Below are 18,154 nucleotides of genomic sequence, written 5' to 3'. Positions count from 1 at the left end.
AGTCTGTGTTCAGTGCTGCTGACCAGCTCGTCACGATGTGTACGCTCCATGTTGGCCTGCTTCTCCTTGTTGTGGAAATTTTCTTTAACAAAGTGAGCAAAAACCAGAGAACCAGAGGAAGAATTTCTATAATCTTAATCAGTATTTATTCAAATGTTTTTCAGTGTTGCCAGATTCTGAGGGAGTTTGGTAATCTACTTGGTTGCTAAACAGATTGCAAGCATACGCATCTTCTTTTATAAGGGAAATTGAACATTCAAGGACGTCATGAGGTGCAGGCAAAGAAACGATTTAAAAACTTTATTGTAATACGGAGGCCAGAGAAACAGCTTAAGAAGACTGTCCCATGAGCACATGCACTATACTGTTATGCATTGTTTTACTCATAATCATGGTAACCTTCAAATTTTCCACTACATCCTCCAGGTGACTGTCAACAGTATGGTGGACTTCTTCAAGACGGGGAAAGGCGTGGACCTGGAGGTCCTGACGTCGGCCACGCTGTCCAAACTGGAGGAGATCAAAGAGAAGACGGCTGCAGGTGAGACCGGCACCAAGACGCTGGATCAGAGCAGCTGGGCCCACAGTCAGTCTGTGCTTGGTTCTGGTCTTTGCAGGTTTGTCTCACATCATTGAAACACGGAAGGTCCTGGATCTGAAGATCGACCTGAAGCCGTCGTACCTGATCGTACCAAAATCCGGCTTTTACAGTAGCGAGTCAGACCTGCTGATCGTGGACTTCGGTAGCTTCCAGGTCAGCTTGGTTTGCCTCTGAATTTGTTGAAATGTCTCCATGTGTCCTGAGTTTTAAACATCTTTAGTCAGAGTTCAGGGTCGTTTGGTCCAAACCAAACGCTCCATTCTTGCTGAGAGACCCGGGATGTGTTGCAGCTGTACAGCGTGGACCAGAGCAGTCGGAGTTCATCGTCCTCCTCGTCTCTGGAGGAGATCATGGATCGAGCCTATGAGCGGTACGACGTGGAGCTGAGGAGGGTCCAGCTGCTCTACAGCAAGTCAGGTCAGAGGTCACACAGCAGGTCAGCTTCAGATTCAGTTGATGCAGATGATCTGAGGCAGCAAACCGCTTTCAGGAGAGGCCTGGAAGACGGCACGGTTGCAGAGTTCCTCGGCGCAGCACGTCCTGCGGCCCATGGACCTCACGCTGCACCTGGCCAAGTGCATGGTGGAAAAGGACGTCCGCATGCCTAGGTATGACCCCCGACCCCGCCTCGCTGCCCGGCTCCGATGCTGAAGCCGTTTCCTGTCCGCAGGTTCAAGGTGTCTGGCGAGCTGCCGCTCATGCATGTCAGAATCTCAGACCGGAAGATCCAGAACGTCGTGGATCTGGTGGAGAGCGTCCCGCTGCCCACGGCCGGCTCGGCTCCTTCCACCCCCACTGAGAAGGTCAGCTGTCCTAGTCCAATCCCTGAACCCCCAGTGCATCATTCACTGCAGCTGTTTGTGAAACTGTGATTTCTAAAATTATTAACATGAAAACTGGAGGAGAAGAAAGAGTTAAGATGAGAAAAAACATTCAGGGAAACAGAAATAACTCTTCATATATGTGACACAAAACTGAACAAATATCTAAAGTAGCTTCTGATTGAGACATCTCAGGCGTTGCCGTTGGCGACGACGCGTCCTCTGGCTCAGAGTCTCGGCCCCGCCTTCCTGGACGCCTTCGAGACAGGTGAGCTGCTGCTTCGCTCCGACCCTGGACCTGGACAGGACGCCATCTCACCATCTGTCCGTCTGTCCTCCAGACTCTGAAGACGACGGCGGTGAAAAGCTGACGGATCTCCAGCGGTCGGCTGAGGAGGAACTCGTCAACGTTCACTTCCAGTTCGAGCTCAGAGAGGTCAGCTGGTGCTGCTGGGTGGTTGGGCTGAGGTGGCTGATGGGGTCGGCGTGGGGTGACCTCTGACCTCGTGTCTTCAGGTTCTGCTGGAGCTGACCCGGCAGGAGGACCAGGAGAAGACTGTTCTGTCCTTCAATGTCTCCCAACTCGGAGCCGAGGGGAAAATGCGAAGCTTCGATCAGAGCGTCACCGCGTACCTGCGGCGCGTTGCCGTCGACTACCGTGATGTTCCAGGTGAGCTGAGCTGCTGCCTGCCGACGCAGCAGGTTCTGGCAGATACTGGCTGGTTCTGGCAGGTACTGGCTGGTACCGGCTGGTTCTGGCTGGTACCGGCAGGTTCTGGCTGGTACCGGCTGGTACCGGCTGGTTCCGGCAGGTTCTTGCTGGTTCTGGCTGGTACCGGCTGGTTCTGGCTGGTACCGGCAGGTTCTGGCTGGTACTGGCTGGTACCGGCTGGTACTGGCTGGTACCGGCAGGTTCTTGCTGGTTCTGGCTGGTACCGGCTGGTTCTGGCTGGTACCGGCAGGTTCTGGTTCTTACTGACTAAGTTCAACAAAAGTTCAGATTTTTTTTCCGGACATTGAGTAAACCTTTTGGACCTTTCTGCCTGAAGTGAAGTTGGAGCCGAAATATCAAAGCAGAGAAAATAAAGTTCCTCTCAGTTTCATGATGCAAGGTTGGAACAAAGACGAGATCTCGGTTTGGTTTTGGCCGACCCGATTGTTTCTTCAGCCGGTTTGGAACAAGATGACTGTGTATGGTTCTCTAAACATCATGAAGCTGTTTGTTCCGGAGGTTCTGACCCGGTTCTGCTTTGGGTCCTGTTAGACAGAAAGATTCTTCTCCCAGCACACCTGGGTGTGACCTTTGACCTCACCCTCTACGGCTCAGTTAAAGTCCCGATCGTGTCGGGCACGCCCCCACATCCGTCTCGCCTGAATGTCTGGATCTGCTGACCTTCCTCAGCTTGGAGCCCAGAAGAGTCCGGGTCCAGAACCGGATCTTTGGCTCTGGCTCTTGTGAAGCGGCTCACTGTCTCAGCGTTGGTTGAATCTGGTGTGTTTGTTGTTTGACCTTTCAGGGGGCAGCGCTCCTCTCCACCTCATCAGCTCCTCCCAGCAGCAGGACTCCAACCTGCTGAAGGTGGAGTTCATCAAGGTGAGCTGACCATCCCTCAGGTGTTCTTGGAGTGATTTACTGTGGGAGGAGCAAAGGGCTCCCCTAGCTAACAGCTAGGTGGGAGGAGCTAACACTCTGTAGCAGGTTCTGACTGCTCTGTGTCGCTGCAGGCCGACCCCAACGGTCCCAGTTTCCAGACTCTGTTCAGCAACACGGAGCAGATGCTGAAGGTGGGTTTTAGTGCTTCACGGTTTCCAGGCAGGTGCCGGTCGGTATCCAGGTGTTACACTTGGTTTTGCTGTTCCAGGTGGAAGTTTCCTCTCTGGACTTCCTGCTTCACACCAAGGCTCTGCTCGCGACCATTAGCTACCTGAACAACGCTGTCCCACTGCGGCTCAGCGCCACGCGGGACCAGGACGCTGAGAAGCAGGTCCAGAAGACACAGCAGAGTCGGACAGGTGAGTCTGGATCCCACAGATGGCTCTCAATAAACTCTAATTTCATCAACCAGTTTATTTTACTATTAAACTCATATTAAGGTTCATTGCACCCACAGGTAAACCCTCAACTATTCATATTCCGGTCAGGTCTAAAATAATGGTTTAATTTGAGTAACGTTATATGAACATTGTTTCTCTGTGGAGAGATGGAACATTAGCAGGCTGTTAGCATGGACAAGTCAAAGGTCTCCAGTGTTTCCCCTGTGATTATCCAAGGGCCCCTCCAACGACACCACCCCTGCTATGGAGACTCGTCTATCTCAGCTCTCTGAACTCGTTTTGCAGCTGAAGCCTTCACCTGAGCACAACGCAGCGCACGCCAAGCCACATCGCTAGCTCAGCGAGTGGGAGCCCATTGCAAACTTTCAAAAGTGCCAAAACCAAAGTTGACCAAAGCTGAACGAAAACACACCTTTCTACTCACACATGCTGGGTCAGGTACGCTAACACGCGGGTGAACCTGCGCTCCATGTGGCAGAGGTCCAGGTAGCTTCCCCTGACATGCAGCTAAAGTAAAATGGATGTCTGAGGGGAAATGGCCTCCACCGCCCCGAGGTAAAACACCTGGGTGGACCTAGCCCCGCCTTCCAGGCGCAGCTCCTCCCCCACTCAGCTCCTTCAGACTAGCCAGCAGCAATTAGCAACCAGCTGCTGAGCTCATTATAGGAGCTGCTGCTCAGAGCAACGCTGGTAAGAACATTAAAGGGTTAATAGAGGAGCCATGTTGGGATGACTTCCTGGAGGCGGAGCTTCAGGAAGAGCAGCAGCTTCTTAAAGAGACAGAGGCCCATTTTCAAGGCACTAAATGAAGTCAAACTGCTTGTGTCATATTTAGTATGTGTAGTGTTTGTGTACCAGCTGAATGTAACATATTTACTGGATTTCTCTATAAAAAACAGCAAAAGGTATTTTGTTCCATATAACACAGTAGGAGTGTAACAGGTAAACCTTCTATGGATGAAACTCGACTAAAAACCCACCTGTTTAGGATTGTATTTGAAACGTAATCAATTACAAATTTATTGATGGAACTTGACTTAATGTGATGTTTTGATTGTTGATTCTATGTTGCATTGTGTTTCTGTGTTTGATATGATGTAAAGCACTTTGAAATGCCTTGCTGCTGAAATGTGCTATACAAATAAATTTTGATTTGATTTTGATGTAAATTGGCACTAAAAACAAAAAACTTCCCCTTTAATCCCAAATGTTTTCATCACCCAGAAAATCATTATAATTAATCTTTTCCACAAATTACGTGGAATAAAACTTTGTTCAGCACTGATCCTCAGTTTTCCCACTGCTGCTTTTTCTAACACAGTTTCTCCTTCCACTAAACTTCAGTATGTGTGTGGGCGTGCGTGTGTGTGTGTGCTGCTCTGTAGAGTCTAAAGGCAGTAAAGATGGCGGCTGCATCTTCAGCTTCAGGCTCTTCGCCATGTTGGGCTGTTTCCATGTTGAGGTGTGCGATGACCATTGCAGCATCGCTGACATCAGAGTCCAGGGTATGAATCACTTCCTGTCAACTGACTTCCTGTCGGAGGACCGACCTAACTTAAGCCGTGTCGCCTCCTCTCAGGCGTCGACGCCTCGGTGTTTGTGCAGGCAAAGGAGACGGAGGTGTTCGCCCGCCTCAAAGACATCGTGGTGATGGACGCAAACCCCAAGACCGTCCACAAGAAGGTCGGCGAGACACGGGGACGGGACGCTGTCTGCCTGTCTGCTGAGGCTGCAGCGAGCAGCAACAGGAAGTGATGTAACCTTCTTCCATCCCACAGGCCGTGTCCATCGTAGGCGAGGAGGTGTTCAGCTTCAAGCTGTCCTTGTTTCCGGGGGCGACGCAGGGGGACGGATACAGAGACATGTCAAAGGTGGACGGGAAGGTCACCTTGAGTCTGGGCTGCATCCAGATCGTCTACCTGCACAAGTTCTTCATGTCCCTGCTGGTCAGCAGCCGCAGCAACACACACACACACACACACACACACACGCCTTCAGGTTCGGTGTGTAAAACGGGCCGGTTCTGCTCAGACTGTTGGACTTGATGAAAAATGATCAGCAGGATTTAACCTAGATCTGTTCCCATGGCAACGCAGCCAGTCACCCAGTCTATGTTCGCTTCGTTCTGATTGGTCGGTTTAAATGGCGTTGGTTGTGAGAAGTTAGTGAATAATCGGGCCTTGGAACTGGGAAAGTTCACATAAACTGGACGGTTTCCAGTAGCACCAGCTTCTAATCATAGTTTATGTGTTTCTGACTGAGTTGAGGTCAAAGGTTAGGGCCTGATTCTGCCATTAAAGCTAGTTGAGATGTTTGCTGGACCGTTGGCTGGTTCAGATTTACTTCATCCAGCCACACAGCCTGATGCTGCCACTACCATGCTTAAGGTTTAAAAGCCTCACTTAGCTTCCTCTAAATATCTTGTCTAAGCAGCTCTGTGTTTGTCTCTTGGGACCATCAGCAGCCTCTCTCTCTGAAAAGCAATCAATCAATCAATCAATCAATCAATGATTCTGGTCTTCTACCAGCTAATGGTTCCTGACATTCTCAGTGACTGAACTTACCTTTCCAAATGAGGAGTCAGTTTGGGATTGTTTGTGTAGCACTACTTAATGTACTAAGGGACTAGATGGCATATAATATCAGAAGACTAAATTCATCTACTGGAGCTGTTGTCAGTAATCAATAAAAACAATACAAAAGAATAACTGCTTTCGATACCGTGTATTTTATAGAAGGGAAAATTAAAATGAACACCACAAGACACAAAACATACAGTACAGACCAAAAGTTTGGTCTGACCAAATGTGTGTCTGACTGACACACATTTGAAAAGTCCATGGTTCGATTGTCCAGTTATTTGAGGTGAAAATGTCCAAGCACAGTTTGTTTCCAATGGAGAAAAGATGAATAATGGATTGTGTGTCTGTATGATGAGATGGAGGGGAAACCAGTACAGACCATCAGCCTCCTACCAGTCCAGTATGGAGTGAATTTCAGGTTCTCTTGGCTCCAGCCAGTTGTCAGAAGCTCACCATCCTTTAACCCTAACAGGGTCACCTGGCCTGTATTGAAATAAACAGGACCAGTACATTACCAGCCTGCTAGTTAACTAGACTTGTTTCAGTTATTATATACAGAAATAAATGCAATTATATCCACCATCTAATCTTTCAGACAAAATAAAGATATCAGCATTTATCTCATTATCTTTAACACATATATTGAATTTAAGAAGTTAAATCATGTGACAATTGATGATCAAACAATTAGCATTGGCTACCAACATGCTAAACAAAACAACATTGTGTTCACTTCTCACCAATTCCATATATAGTTCAGTGCATGACAGCTTCATGGCTCCAAGCTCACTGGGTATTCAGAGCTACATGGTTTTTATGTTGAGTTTTAAAAGTGCATAATAAACAAAAAGATGAACTAATTGTTTGGAAGCACAAACCTGTAGCTCCTTTGTCTCCAGCTCTCCCCCTCACAACTGACTGGGAAAACTGGAGCAGGCCTGATTAACCACTCCAGACGCAGTGATTGGCTGAATGCACTGTGTAAATGACTGTCACTCTAACCAATGGAGCACCAAAGGCAAGATTAAAGGCAGTTTTTACCCTGGGTTACAGCTTGGGGTCATTTGTGGTCGGTTCTGGTATTTTGTTGCAATTTTGGCAGGTTTGGTCTTCTGTAGACACATCAGAAAACTTCACTGTAGTTTTAGAAATATTCCTCCATGGATGCCACCTATGTGGGCCAGGAACAGACAACAGGAAGCAGTAGTAACGGTGATGTCACTTCCTGAGCTGAAGGAAGCAATGAATGCAGCCTGCAGGCACCTTTCAGATTTAGATGCAGGTTAAAGCTTGAATGTTTCGTGTCTGTTCTCTGTTGCATGTTCTCCTCACCTGTTGTTGTCTCTAATGTCTTCTGTCTTGTTGGTGTGTTTTGTCCTTACAGGCTTCCTTTAGCTTTCAGTACCCGTCAGCTGATGAGGTACAGCATCCAGCATGCAGCTCTGAACTGCATCAAACCTCCTGCTTTACCCCCTTGCGCCCTCAGCTCTCCTCTGAACTCATCTGGTTTAAGGTCCCTGTGACCTGGTTTACCCCGTCCTGAACTCAAGTTAACCTGGACCCATTTGGACTCACAAGGAGAACCCAACATTAGCAAACTGGAAGTATCTAACCAACCTGCGTGCAGGTGGTGGTGCAGACGTTGCACCACCCAGGCTTTGTCATCATGAACACCTGCAGGTCGTAACACGACTAAAGCAGAAGTTCTGTTGGACCTCTAAGGTTCTGATAAGGGATCTGAGTCTAATCTGCTGTTTCTTTCTGAAGGTCAGGAGGTGGAGCCAGTTAAATCCAATAACTCCTAAAACTGGTTGGAGATTTGAACAATTCTGAACCTGCTGTTAGAGAAACCTGGGTCTGATTTGGTCAGAACAGGAAGTAAATGCTAACAGTAAATGCAGATAACTGGGGAGTAGTAGGAGAAAGCAGCAGAGTCAGTGGTCAGTTTGTCCCCAGCAGCAGAGACAGATCTGGAAAACTTCAGCCATCCATCAGCTTCATGAGACAGGAAGGTTTTAATCCGAGTCTAGAAAGTATCCAGGGTGTCGCCTCTGTAAACCGAGTCTAAAGCATCTGCCTCCCATTCTACGCCTGGAACCTCTAGGAACCAGCAGGCTGGTACCGAGGGGTTCTGTTAGGAACATCTGGACCAGTTAGATCTCTGATGGAGCTGATTATTAGGGACTTTATATGTGAGAATTTGAGATTATCTGGATTAACAGGGAGCCAATAAAGGGAAGGTAAAACAGTAGAATTATGATCAGTCTTTTTCATTTCCATCAGAACGTTAGCTGCAGCGTTTTGGATCAGCCCTTAGCTGCTCTTTGTGGAGTCCAGCCCTGAAGGAATAGATGTATGGATTAGATTATCAGCTTCACTGCTGGACACCATGTTTGTAATATTTCAGAGATACAAAAATAAATCACTTGTTAATATGGAATCTAAATGACATACCCTGGTCAAAAATAGTACAGAGGCTCTTTACTTTATCACGAGAGGCCAATTTATTCCCATCCAAATAAGTGATTGACTAAACAGGTTCTTTTTCAAAGGTTCTGGTCCAAAAACAACAAAGATTAGAGTTTTCCAGGTTTTAAGACCGTAGCCCACCCAATGGATTGGATTCATTAGGATTTCTGGATGGATACATCGGACAATCCCTACTGGTTCTCCACCAGTACCTCTGATGCTTGAGGAAGTTTTAACTTAAATTTGATTCTGTTGGGCAAAGGAGACTCAAACGAGTCTAGATGTTCTACTTGTTTGTCAGATCTAGTGCTCAGGTGGATTTATTGAGCGGAGTTTAGAGTCATCTTTGTTTAACCCTCGAGTGTACCTCCAGTGGTCCTGGTAACTCCAGTGGTCCTGTACCTCCAGTGGTCCTGTACCTCCAGTGGTCCTGGTGAATCCAGTGGTCCTGTACCTCCAGTGGTCCTGGTGAATCCAGTGGTCCCGTACCTCCAGTGGTCCTGTACCTCCAGTGGTCCTGGTAACTCCAGTGGTCCTGGTGCCTCCAGTGGTCCTGGTGCCTCCAGTGGTCCTGTACCTCCAGTGGTCCTGGTGAATCCAGTGGTCCTGGTGCCTCCAGTGGTCCTGGTGAATCCAGTGGTCCCGTACCTCCAGTGGTCCTGTACCTCCAGTGGTCCTGGTGAATCCAGTGGTCCTGGTGCCTCCAGTGGTCCTGGTACCTCCAGTGGTCCTGGTGCCTCCAGTGGTCCTGGCACTTCCAGTGGTCCTGGTACCTCCAGTGGTCCTGGTGCCTCCAGACCCGTTGGACCCTGAGTTGTTCAGACTGGAATCTCTAGTGAGCGCAGCAGGAACCGATGGAGCTCTAAATGAATGTTTTCCATGCCTGACTACACCAAGGCCTCATTTATCTACGTGTGCTATGCAACTCACTCAAATGCCATCATTAACCTCACCTGTTCACTGCCATGCCCCCTCTGTCACATGACCACTGCCTGAATGACCTCACTTCCTGACCTGAATTTGTTCCTCACCTGTTTCCTAAATGTGGAGCTACCTGTGTGAACCTTCCAACAGCTTTTATTGCAAAGCCAACATTCAGTTTTAGCATTTTTTAGCTCAGTGACTTTTCATTGTGTCTTGAGAGATTTAAAGCCAATGTTTGAAAGCTGTTTTCAGAAGGTTCATATTGCTGTCATCACATTTATAAAACAGAACTAACCTGAAAACTCCATACATGCAGTGAACGCCTCGGCCAAACACAAGGCCTCACGCTCGGCTGTTTGTGTTCCAGATGTTCATTGACAACTTTCAGACGGCTAAAGAGGCTCTGAGTGCCGCCACTTCTCAGGCCGCAGAGAGAGCTGCATCCAGCGTCCGAGACTTCGCTGAGAAGAGTTTCCGTCTGTCCACAAACATCAGGCTGAAGGCTCCCCTCATCATTGTCCCTCAGTCCTCCACCTCCCAGAATGCCCTGGTGGTGGATCTGGGGCTGATCACTGTGGAAAACAGCTTCGCTCTGCGGCCAGGTGAAGGGTTACCTCTGCCGGCTGTGGTGGAGAAGATGGACATAAAGCTGACGCAGCTGAAACTCTACAGGTATCGATCCAATCTGCAAGGAAGTCAAACCAGAAACATGCAGAAAGCCATTCAGGAACTTTATTGTCTGAAAGGGTTATCTTCTCCCTGAAACCTTCAATTGTTACAGACTAGGAGCTAAACGGTCAGTTAGCGGCTAGGAGCTAAGCGGTCAGTTAGCTACATGGTTTTGCTCAAGGACTACAGGTAAAACTCAGGATGTGAAGAAGCTTTGACTTCATAAAAAGCTCTTCTCTATGTTTGAAGTTGAGTGACTCTGGAGAAATCCTTAATCTCATGAACATGTCCACTGCAGAGCAGACAGTCTTCATCTTTCTGTATTTTTGCAGCTGATGGAAGTAGGACAACTTTGCAAATTAGTCTATTGACAGCCTTGTTCCCCTTGTTGCCCAGGTTGCTCTAGTTGGAATAGTCGCAGTGTTCGGCGAATGCAAAGTTCTGCATCAGGACTGCTTTCAGTCTTTGACTCGATCGATCAGGAAAAGTTGAGTGGAAGAACAAAGGGGTTTGGTTGCCGAGTTGCCTCTTAGTTAAAGGGCCAGACTCCAAGCAGTCAGCAGCTTCTCCAAACCAGAATAAAGCTTTCATGATTTGGCGTGTGGTGTTGCTCCAAGGTCAGCTTCTCCTGAATGTTTATGACTTGCAGAGGAGACCAATGTTTTCTTCTCTGTAGTGCAGCAACTTTGGGAAGTGGCAACCTGAGATATTTCAAACTATCGGAGTTAAGCTGAGTCTGTAATGAAGCTGGAAAAGGGAAGGTTCTGGTTCTCCTGGAAGAAGCAAATGTGATTTGATGTTCCTGTGGTTTCAGAAAAAAACCGGAGCTCGACTTTCCTCCCAAAGACATCGAGATCCTTCAGCCGATCAACGTGGAGCTGCTGGTCACCAGAAACCTGGCTGCTTCCTGGCTGACCGAGATCCCTGCCGTCCAGGTTCAGGGCGTCCTGCGCTCCCTCAGAGTGAGTCTCTGTGCACCAATCAGGATGTCGTCCTCGTTAAGACACTGACCTGTCCACCTGGACCTGCAGGTGAGTCTGGGGGAAGAGGAGCTGGGCATGCTGATGAAGATCCTGGTGGAGAACATCGGAGAGGGAAGTCAAGGCGCCGACGTCAGGTCGGCAGCAACCGAAGGTACATTCGGCTCTAGGAGGCTCACCTTTCTCTGAGCAGGTCGACCTCTGACCCCTGACCCACTCTTCAAAATGGGAAAGACAAGAAGACATCCCAGTTGAAAATGGCTCCAGATCTACATCCAGAGCAGTAACTAAATGTTTTACCCCAGCTGGACCTGAGCTGACTGGGCTGAACCAGAACCCAGCTCGACCTCCTAGCACTCAGTGAGGAATATGGTCAACATCTCCACTTACCATCATAAACATCAACTTTACTGGGACTTGAACTGGACCAGAACTTTGGTCTGATGAGACCCAGACTGAGTTCTTCAGAATCAAACCCCCCAGCTGGGTCACTGTGAAGTACGGTGGGGGATCTGTGATGCTGTGGGCCTGTTTCCAGAGACCTAGGGTCCTTGATGGAGTAAAATAGGTCAGTGATTGATCTCTAACCAGAGATCCAGAGCGTGGAGCCAAGTCAACTCAGACAGTAACCCAACCTTCCTCCATGGTCTTTTGTCTCTGGAGAGCAGCTGAGACTCAGGGCCATCTAGAGCAGACCCAACCCCCTGGCCTCGGACCAATACCAGTACCAATTGGTACCAGGCCCTCAAGAAATAATTAAATATTTCCGTTTTATGTATCATCTGAGTCTGAAGTATCTTTTATTTAGAAAATCCTTTAAAACCGGGTTCTCTCAGGTTACATTTTGCGAGCAAAATGAGTAAGAAACAGATCAGATTCTTTGGAAAGTTTGCGAAGGGGAAAGGCCCAGAGAAGAGACAGGAGATTGGATTTATCCTGGATCGGTAGGTGATTCCCACATTCCAAGCCCGCTCTGCATGATATGCAGATTTTAGATCGGAGCAGTCCCGACTGGACCCGATCAGTCGTAACACACCTCACACTACAGGATGATTGGTTATGATTATCGCAAGCAGAATTCTTAGAACTTGGAACGTTCTAAGATTGTCGTGAGGGGAAAATTGGGGCAAAGAATTGAAAATGGTGCCATGTGAACTAAGCTTTAGCGAGCACACAAACATGCAGAAGCCCCCCCCCCACCGGCTGCAGTAAAATTGCCAAGTCTTGACCGGTCCGCGGTAATGGGGACCACTGATCTAGAGCTCAGAGGTTCTCAACCCGAGGAAATATTGGAGGACAGTTGCTGTCCTAAAGTGGAGGCGACTGAGAGGAGTAGATCCGTATTGTTGCTCAGTTCGGGTCTGAAGAAGACAACCTGGAAATGTTGACTACAAAGCGAAGCAGTCCGATGAAACGCTGTCTCTCTCTACGCCTGAAGGGGGAGCTGCAGTTTAGGGGAACCAGAGGAATTCTCCTGGAGGAATTGGTTCAATCTCGAGCTTCAGATTAGTTAAGATTACTTGAAGACCTAAACCTGAGTTTACTTCCACAGGGAAGGCGGAGCTTAGCGGGCAGCCAGGGGCAGAGCCGCGACGGTCTGATGGTCAGACGGCCTCCGCCAGTGAAGGACCGCCTGTAGACGACGTCGTCAAAGTTCTGGTTGACTTTGAAGTCAAAGAGGTGAAGGATTGACCAGGTCAGAGGTCACCTGCTCCTGGTCGCTGCTCCACCTTTCCGCTTCCTGTTGCAGGTCTTGCTGTCCCTCAAGAAATGCCCTGATCAGCAGGAGGCGCCGTTCCTGGTGTTCCAACTTGACCAGCTGGGAATCCACACCAAGGTCCGCAGGTTCGACCTGTGCGCCACCACCTACATTAGACAGGTTTCCATGAAGAGCCTAGAGTTCAAAGGTCAGACTGGAACTGGTCCCTGGGTTCTACTGGTACCATCCCAGTAGAACCCGGTCATGCTTCAGGTTTCTGTTGTTCCTCCTGGTTCCAGACACCGCCGGCGACCCGTTGTGTCTCATCAGATCCTCGGCAGAGTCCGGCGCCGAGCTGCTCAAGGTTGAGTTCTGCAAGGTAGAAAAACCCGACGATCCTGATGGGCTGGTTCTGATTCTGTTCTGGTTCTAGTCCGAGTCTCTCTGCTCCATGTATCCGCAGGCAGACCGCACCGGACCAGAATTCTGCTCCGTCTACAGGAACACGGAGCAAATGATCCAGGTGAGTCCGACCCCGGCTGGCGAGACGTTCAGGGTCCCTCCAAGGGTTAGGGACAGACAAGACAGTCAGTCCAGCCATCCGTCCGTCTGTCATCAATGTAAAATCTCAAAAATCTTTTCAGGTGATGTTCTCGTCTCTGGACGTCCTGCTCCACACCCAGGCTCTCCTGTCTGCCGCCAACTTCCTGTCCATGTCTCTGTCGTCGTCCAGCAGCGTGCCGCCTGCAGAGAAGGACGTCCGGCTGAAGACAGAAGACAAGATGGCGACTTCCAGGTCCGGTAAGTATCTGTCCATGCAGCCTGAGCTGAACCCGTGGTACGTTCAAAGCTAATCTGCGGCCGCGACGTGTCCTACAGGTGTCCCGGTCTCGCCTGCAGACCCGGAGGTGGTGGACCTGAAGGCGACGATGACGCTGGGAGCCTTCAACATCCTGGTGTGTGACCAGACCTCCAACATGGCTGACATTAGAATCACAGGTGAGAACTGTTAGCCTGACACTACAGCTGCGTCAGGCACGTCCTCTGACCTGTGATTTCGTCCTCAGGGTTGGACAGCTTGCTGCTGAGGCGAGGCGATCAGACCCAGATATCGGCCCGGCTGAGGGACGTCGTCGTCCTGGATGTAGATCCCAGGTCCATCCACAAGGAGGTGAGAGTGGGTCACCTCAGGTTGCAGGGAACGAAACAATAACCAGATTCACTCCACAGACTGTCCTCTTCTGCTACGACCACAAAATACCAAGAAGTTGCCAATAACAATCTGACAAGTGTGGCATGCCTCCATTTTCATCCTGAAGAGTCAGAAAGCAGAACCTCATCTGGCTGCAGAGCCTCCGTCTCTGTAGGCGGAGCAGCCGTCTCCTGAATTTGATCATGTTTCATCTCCGCCTCAGCAGCTATGTTGGTTACAGCAGGGCGGCCTCCAGGCGTCCCCTGATTTCCCCTGATGTCTCTGTGGTCCTCCCTGTCCTGCAGGCCGTCTCCATCGTGGGAGACGAGGTGTTCAGCTTCAGCATGAGTCTGACTCCCAACGCCACCGAGGGCGCCGGCTATGCCGACACCTCTAAGACGGACGGCCAGGTGAAGCTGAGGGTGGGGTGCATCCGGGTGGTCTACCTGCACAGGTTCATCATGTCTCTGCTGGTGAGTCTGGAGGACAGAAGGACGTCCTCCTGTTTTCTCTTAGACCAGTTAGCTTCATTTTCTAAGCCTTTTGTCTTTTTTCCCTCAGAACTTCAGCAACAACTTCCAGGCAGCAAAAGAGGCGCTGAGTTCGGCGACGGCGCAGGCTGCAGAGAAAGCTGCGTCCAGCGTCTTGGCCCAGAGGACGTTCCGTCTGTCCTTGGACGTCCGGGTGAAGGCTCCGCTCATCATCGTCCCCCAGTCCTCCACTTCCCATAATGCACTTGTGATGGACCTGGGTCTCATTACGGTGGGGAACAGTTTCTCTGTCCTGCCGGCGGGAGAGCGCCCCCTGCCTGCTGTCATCGACAACATGACTGTGCAGCTGTCTGAGCTGCACCTGTCCAGGTGAGCCGAGCCGAGTCCAATGGGACCGGGTCTCCGTCTGCGAGAGGCCTAAAGTGGAAAAGCACCTGACCTGCGTTGTCCCGCTTTCCTCCAGAACCTGGTTGGACTCCGGGTCCGAGAAGCCGAGCGTCGAGCTGCTGAGGCCAGTGAACCTGCAGCTCAGCATCAGGAGGAACCTGGCGGCGTCCTGGTACCGCAAGATGGCCGCCGTGGAGCTGGACGGAGACCTGAGGCCCACGGAGGTATGGGGACGAGCTCGAGGTCAGAGGTCAGAGCTGAGGTCAGGGTTGCCTCCAAGACAGACCCACGTCATCACTCCTCCACCACCGTGCTTCACAGCATCAGGTGTTTCTGCTGATATGTGGGTCTGGTTCTGTCCGTTCTGGTTCCCCCCCTACCCTCTCCTGAAGGCTAGCAGGCTAACTACTCCAGGCTAGCTCTGCAGGTGAGAAGAGGCCCAGGTTCTGCTCCTGGTTCTGACCTGGTATCTGTGTGTGCAGCTGGACCTCAGCCAGGACGACCTCAGGGTCACGCTGCAGATCCTGACGGAGAACCTGGCAGAAGCCGGCGGTTCGGATGGCGGCGCCGCCCCAAAGGAGGTTCGCCTGCAGGTCCCAGCGGTCGCGGCGCCCCCTGCAGGTTGGACAACCTCAGGCGAACCTGAACCGGGCCAGTGTGGGTTACATGTGGGGTTAAAAGTCACCTGTGTTCTACCTGCCCAGGTGAGCCAGCTGGGAGAGGAGAGCGAGACGAGGATGAAGCCATGGAGACGCTGAAGTTTTCCTTCAACGTCCAGTCTCTGGGTCTGGTTCTGTACCACGACGACCCGAAACAGGTGAGTAAGGCTGGATCCGGTCCTGCTTGTTCCAGTCTGGCTGGTCTCACTGTTGTACCTGTTCCCAGCAGCCCACGGGCCTTGGCCACCAGGAGAACCTCAGACTGGGCCAGCTGGTTCTGCGTCTGATGACGGCTTCAGGACGGGTCCGGTCCAACGGCAACGTGGAGGTGAACACGGTTCTGACGGCGTGCACTTTGGACGACTTGCGGGCCGGACTGAACCGGGTCACATCACGGTAACGATCACATGACTGTCTGAACAAATGAGACCCCAGACAGAACCGGGTCACCAGAGGTCCAGACCCTCTCCTGACCTGGTCTGGGACCGACCCGGTTGAAAATGTCGTCACTGCTTTTTCTCAGAGGTTCTGTAAGTTTTCTTTCCCCCCAAACGGGACGAGAGGAAAGTTGTGCTTATTCAGCACAGAGGTTCTGTTGGTTCTGCTGGACCTCAGCATAACAGCTTGACATGCCAGTCCAGACTCTGAGCTTCGGTCCGGTCCTCTGGGAAGACGCTGGTTAAGTTCTGCTGTTTTTAACCAGATTAAGTCGGGAAGACGTCCGTCAGTCCAAACCTGGTTGGTCCATGGAAAGTTCTCCAGACATGTGGAGCATTTTCACCATCAGACTCGGTTCAGGAGTTGCTTCGACCTGAACTGGACCCCAAGCTGGACCCGTCCGTCCTTTAGCGGTTTAGCTCCATGTAAAGATGGTGTTTGTGCAGTGGCAGTCCTTTCTAACTGAAAAGCTTTATCCATCTTGGACTGGCCGCTGGTTCTGGAGTGTCGGTTGAATTGGACCTGGCTGGCCTCTGTGTCTGCATCTCTCTACTGGAGGTTCTGCTCTGGACCCATTCTGGTCCAATGTCTGGAGAATCACCCTCTACTGGTGGAAGTCCTCGGGATCTATTCTGGGATCACTTTTAATTTTGATTTCTATGTTTCCTTTGGGTTTAATTAGTCAGAATGGACTCTCAGACCCAACCTCCAGCTCCGTCGGTACCGTCAGTCTGCAGTCCAAACGCTGATCTTCCCCGGCGGGCTCCGGCTGTTGATGTCATCTAGAGTCATATCGGTTCCACCAGTCTTCAAATATAGCAGAAACAGAGCGGCGTTGTGTTTTTGCACTTTGCTGTTGCTTTTTGAAACCTTTTTGCAGCTCTTCTTAAATGTGCAAAGTAACCGCAGTTTGGCTGCATTCTTGGGTTCTGAAAGGTCCATCTTATCTGTCACTGAGCCTTATGTAGAACTTCCAGAAGTTTCAGGTCTAACACTAATACTGAACACTCGGTGTAGTGTACAATACATGGTATTTTATACTCTTTGATGCTTGTTAAAATTGGTTTGCTGCCAACTCAGAGCCTCCTTGAATAGGAAAGCTTTGACTTTTATTCTGACACTCATTAATATTTAGTCAGATTAGACTAAATAATCAAAAACCACAATGAAGAACATAAAACTCAACTTAGTGGAGCAACGTTGTAGTTTGAGGCTGAAATAAAAATGTCTAGCTGGACCTCATTGTTGCTGGTCTGTCTCCCTGCAGGATGGTGGGACAGAGGGACGAGGACGTCTCCCAGGCCATGGTGGAAGTGACGCTCCGCCAGGGTCCAGTAGAACGAGACCTGGTGGCCGTCCTGCAGAAGCTCTATCTGTGTGCCAGCGTGGAGTTCCTCATGGCAGTCGCAGATTTCTTCCTGCAGGCTCTGCCTCCGAGTCCGGCTGCAGCCGTCCCTGCAGCCCCGAGCAACAAGCTGCCACTGAAGCAGATCGCAGAACCACGGAGCGAAACCAAACCTGGTAGGACCCGGTAGGACCCAGTAGGACTCCCTTAGGTTGAGTCAGTTATAATGAGAGGAAACTCCTGTCGTCACAAACCAGTAGAGAAAAACAGCCGGGCCCCCAGACCTCAGGCCTCAGGGCCCTGGGCCCTCAGGGTTCTTAGGCCAAGTTCAGTGAGTCGGGCTCCCCGAGGGGAAAGCAGCAGCGCCGCTCCTCCTGACCCTGTGCTGTCTCTGCAGCCGCGGCGCTGACGACCCGGCTGCGGGTGGTCGTCGTGGACCCGGAGGTGATGTTTGTGGCCGACCTGATGAAGGCGGACGCGCCGGCGCTTGTCGCCTCGTTTCAGGGCGACTTCAACCTGCTGGCAGAGGCGGACGGATCGCGGAGCATGAGGGCCCACCTGAGGGAGCTGAAGGTTCTGGCCGGCCCGTTCATTCAGAGCAAGGAGAACAGAGCCGTGACCACCGTAAGTCCTGATCTGCAGAATCAGAACCAGTGCGGGGTCGGTTCCTCTGATCCAGATGTGACTCGTTGTACCAGGTGCTGCAGCCCTGCTCTGTCACACTGGAAACCAGAACCAGTCGGACCCGGCCAGCCAGCGGCTTGGTGACGGTGGAGGAAGTCATCGTTAAGGTTGGTTCATAGAGTTCAGCTGAAAACGTCTCTGCTGATGGTTCAGTTGTA

The 18,154-nt window shown here is 50.6% G+C and overlaps 1 protein-coding gene across 9 annotated transcripts in view; it reads left to right on the top strand.

Moving 5' to 3' along the window:
- vps13c (vacuolar protein sorting 13 homolog C) overlaps positions 1 to 18,154 on the top strand; it is a 64,304-nt gene that overhangs the window by 20,567 nt on the left and 25,583 nt on the right. For 5 of the 9 annotated variants that reach the window (XR_002752623.1, XM_023332091.1, XM_023332092.1 and 2 more), the window contains 34 exons: positions 427 to 541; positions 618 to 754; positions 892 to 1,018; positions 1,092 to 1,209; positions 1,272 to 1,404; positions 1,597 to 1,690; positions 1,764 to 1,858; positions 1,939 to 2,092; positions 2,940 to 3,016; positions 3,148 to 3,207; positions 3,285 to 3,435; positions 4,863 to 4,982; positions 5,057 to 5,160; positions 5,256 to 5,423; positions 7,444 to 7,479; positions 9,820 to 10,124; positions 10,936 to 11,083; positions 11,153 to 11,255; positions 12,654 to 12,781; positions 12,852 to 13,008; positions 13,100 to 13,179; positions 13,264 to 13,323; positions 13,445 to 13,601; positions 13,680 to 13,799; positions 13,868 to 13,971; positions 14,298 to 14,465; positions 14,554 to 14,852; positions 14,947 to 15,094; positions 15,353 to 15,491; positions 15,575 to 15,687; positions 15,756 to 15,925; positions 17,235 to 17,488; positions 17,710 to 17,936; positions 18,011 to 18,103. Coding sequence is in view for 8 of the 9 variants with exons in the window: in XM_023332091.1 (XP_023187859.1) it covers positions 427 to 541; positions 618 to 754; positions 892 to 1,018; positions 1,092 to 1,209; positions 1,272 to 1,404; positions 1,597 to 1,690; positions 1,764 to 1,858; positions 1,939 to 2,092; positions 2,940 to 3,016; positions 3,148 to 3,207; positions 3,285 to 3,435; positions 4,863 to 4,982; positions 5,057 to 5,160; positions 5,256 to 5,423; positions 7,444 to 7,479; positions 9,820 to 10,124; positions 10,936 to 11,083; positions 11,153 to 11,255; positions 12,654 to 12,781; positions 12,852 to 13,008; positions 13,100 to 13,179; positions 13,264 to 13,323; positions 13,445 to 13,601; positions 13,680 to 13,799; positions 13,868 to 13,971; positions 14,298 to 14,465; positions 14,554 to 14,852; positions 14,947 to 15,094; positions 15,353 to 15,491; positions 15,575 to 15,687; positions 15,756 to 15,925; positions 17,235 to 17,488; positions 17,710 to 17,936; positions 18,011 to 18,103 (4,662 nt within the window). In the remaining variant the exon portion in view is untranslated. The remainder of the gene's footprint in view (positions 1 to 426; positions 542 to 617; positions 755 to 891; positions 1,019 to 1,091; positions 1,210 to 1,271; positions 1,405 to 1,596; positions 1,691 to 1,763; positions 1,859 to 1,938; positions 2,093 to 2,939; positions 3,017 to 3,147; positions 3,208 to 3,284; positions 3,436 to 4,862; positions 4,983 to 5,056; positions 5,161 to 5,255; positions 5,424 to 7,443; positions 7,480 to 9,819; positions 10,125 to 10,935; positions 11,084 to 11,152; positions 11,256 to 12,653; positions 12,782 to 12,851; positions 13,009 to 13,099; positions 13,180 to 13,263; positions 13,324 to 13,444; positions 13,602 to 13,679; positions 13,800 to 13,867; positions 13,972 to 14,297; positions 14,466 to 14,553; positions 14,853 to 14,946; positions 15,095 to 15,352; positions 15,492 to 15,574; positions 15,688 to 15,755; positions 15,926 to 17,234; positions 17,489 to 17,709; positions 17,937 to 18,010; positions 18,104 to 18,154) is intronic. The other 4 variants (XM_023332094.1, XM_023332090.1, XM_023332089.1 and 1 more) reach the window with 3 other exon arrangements.

The sequence above is a fragment of the Xiphophorus maculatus genome, chromosome 4 (assembly GCF_002775205.1).
Source record: "Xiphophorus maculatus strain JP 163 A chromosome 4, X_maculatus-5.0-male, whole genome shotgun sequence".
NCBI lineage: Eukaryota > Metazoa > Chordata > Actinopteri > Cyprinodontiformes > Poeciliidae > Xiphophorus > Xiphophorus maculatus.
The sequence above is the reverse complement of the archived record's forward strand: the minus strand, read 5'-3'. Positions and strand labels throughout refer to the sequence as shown.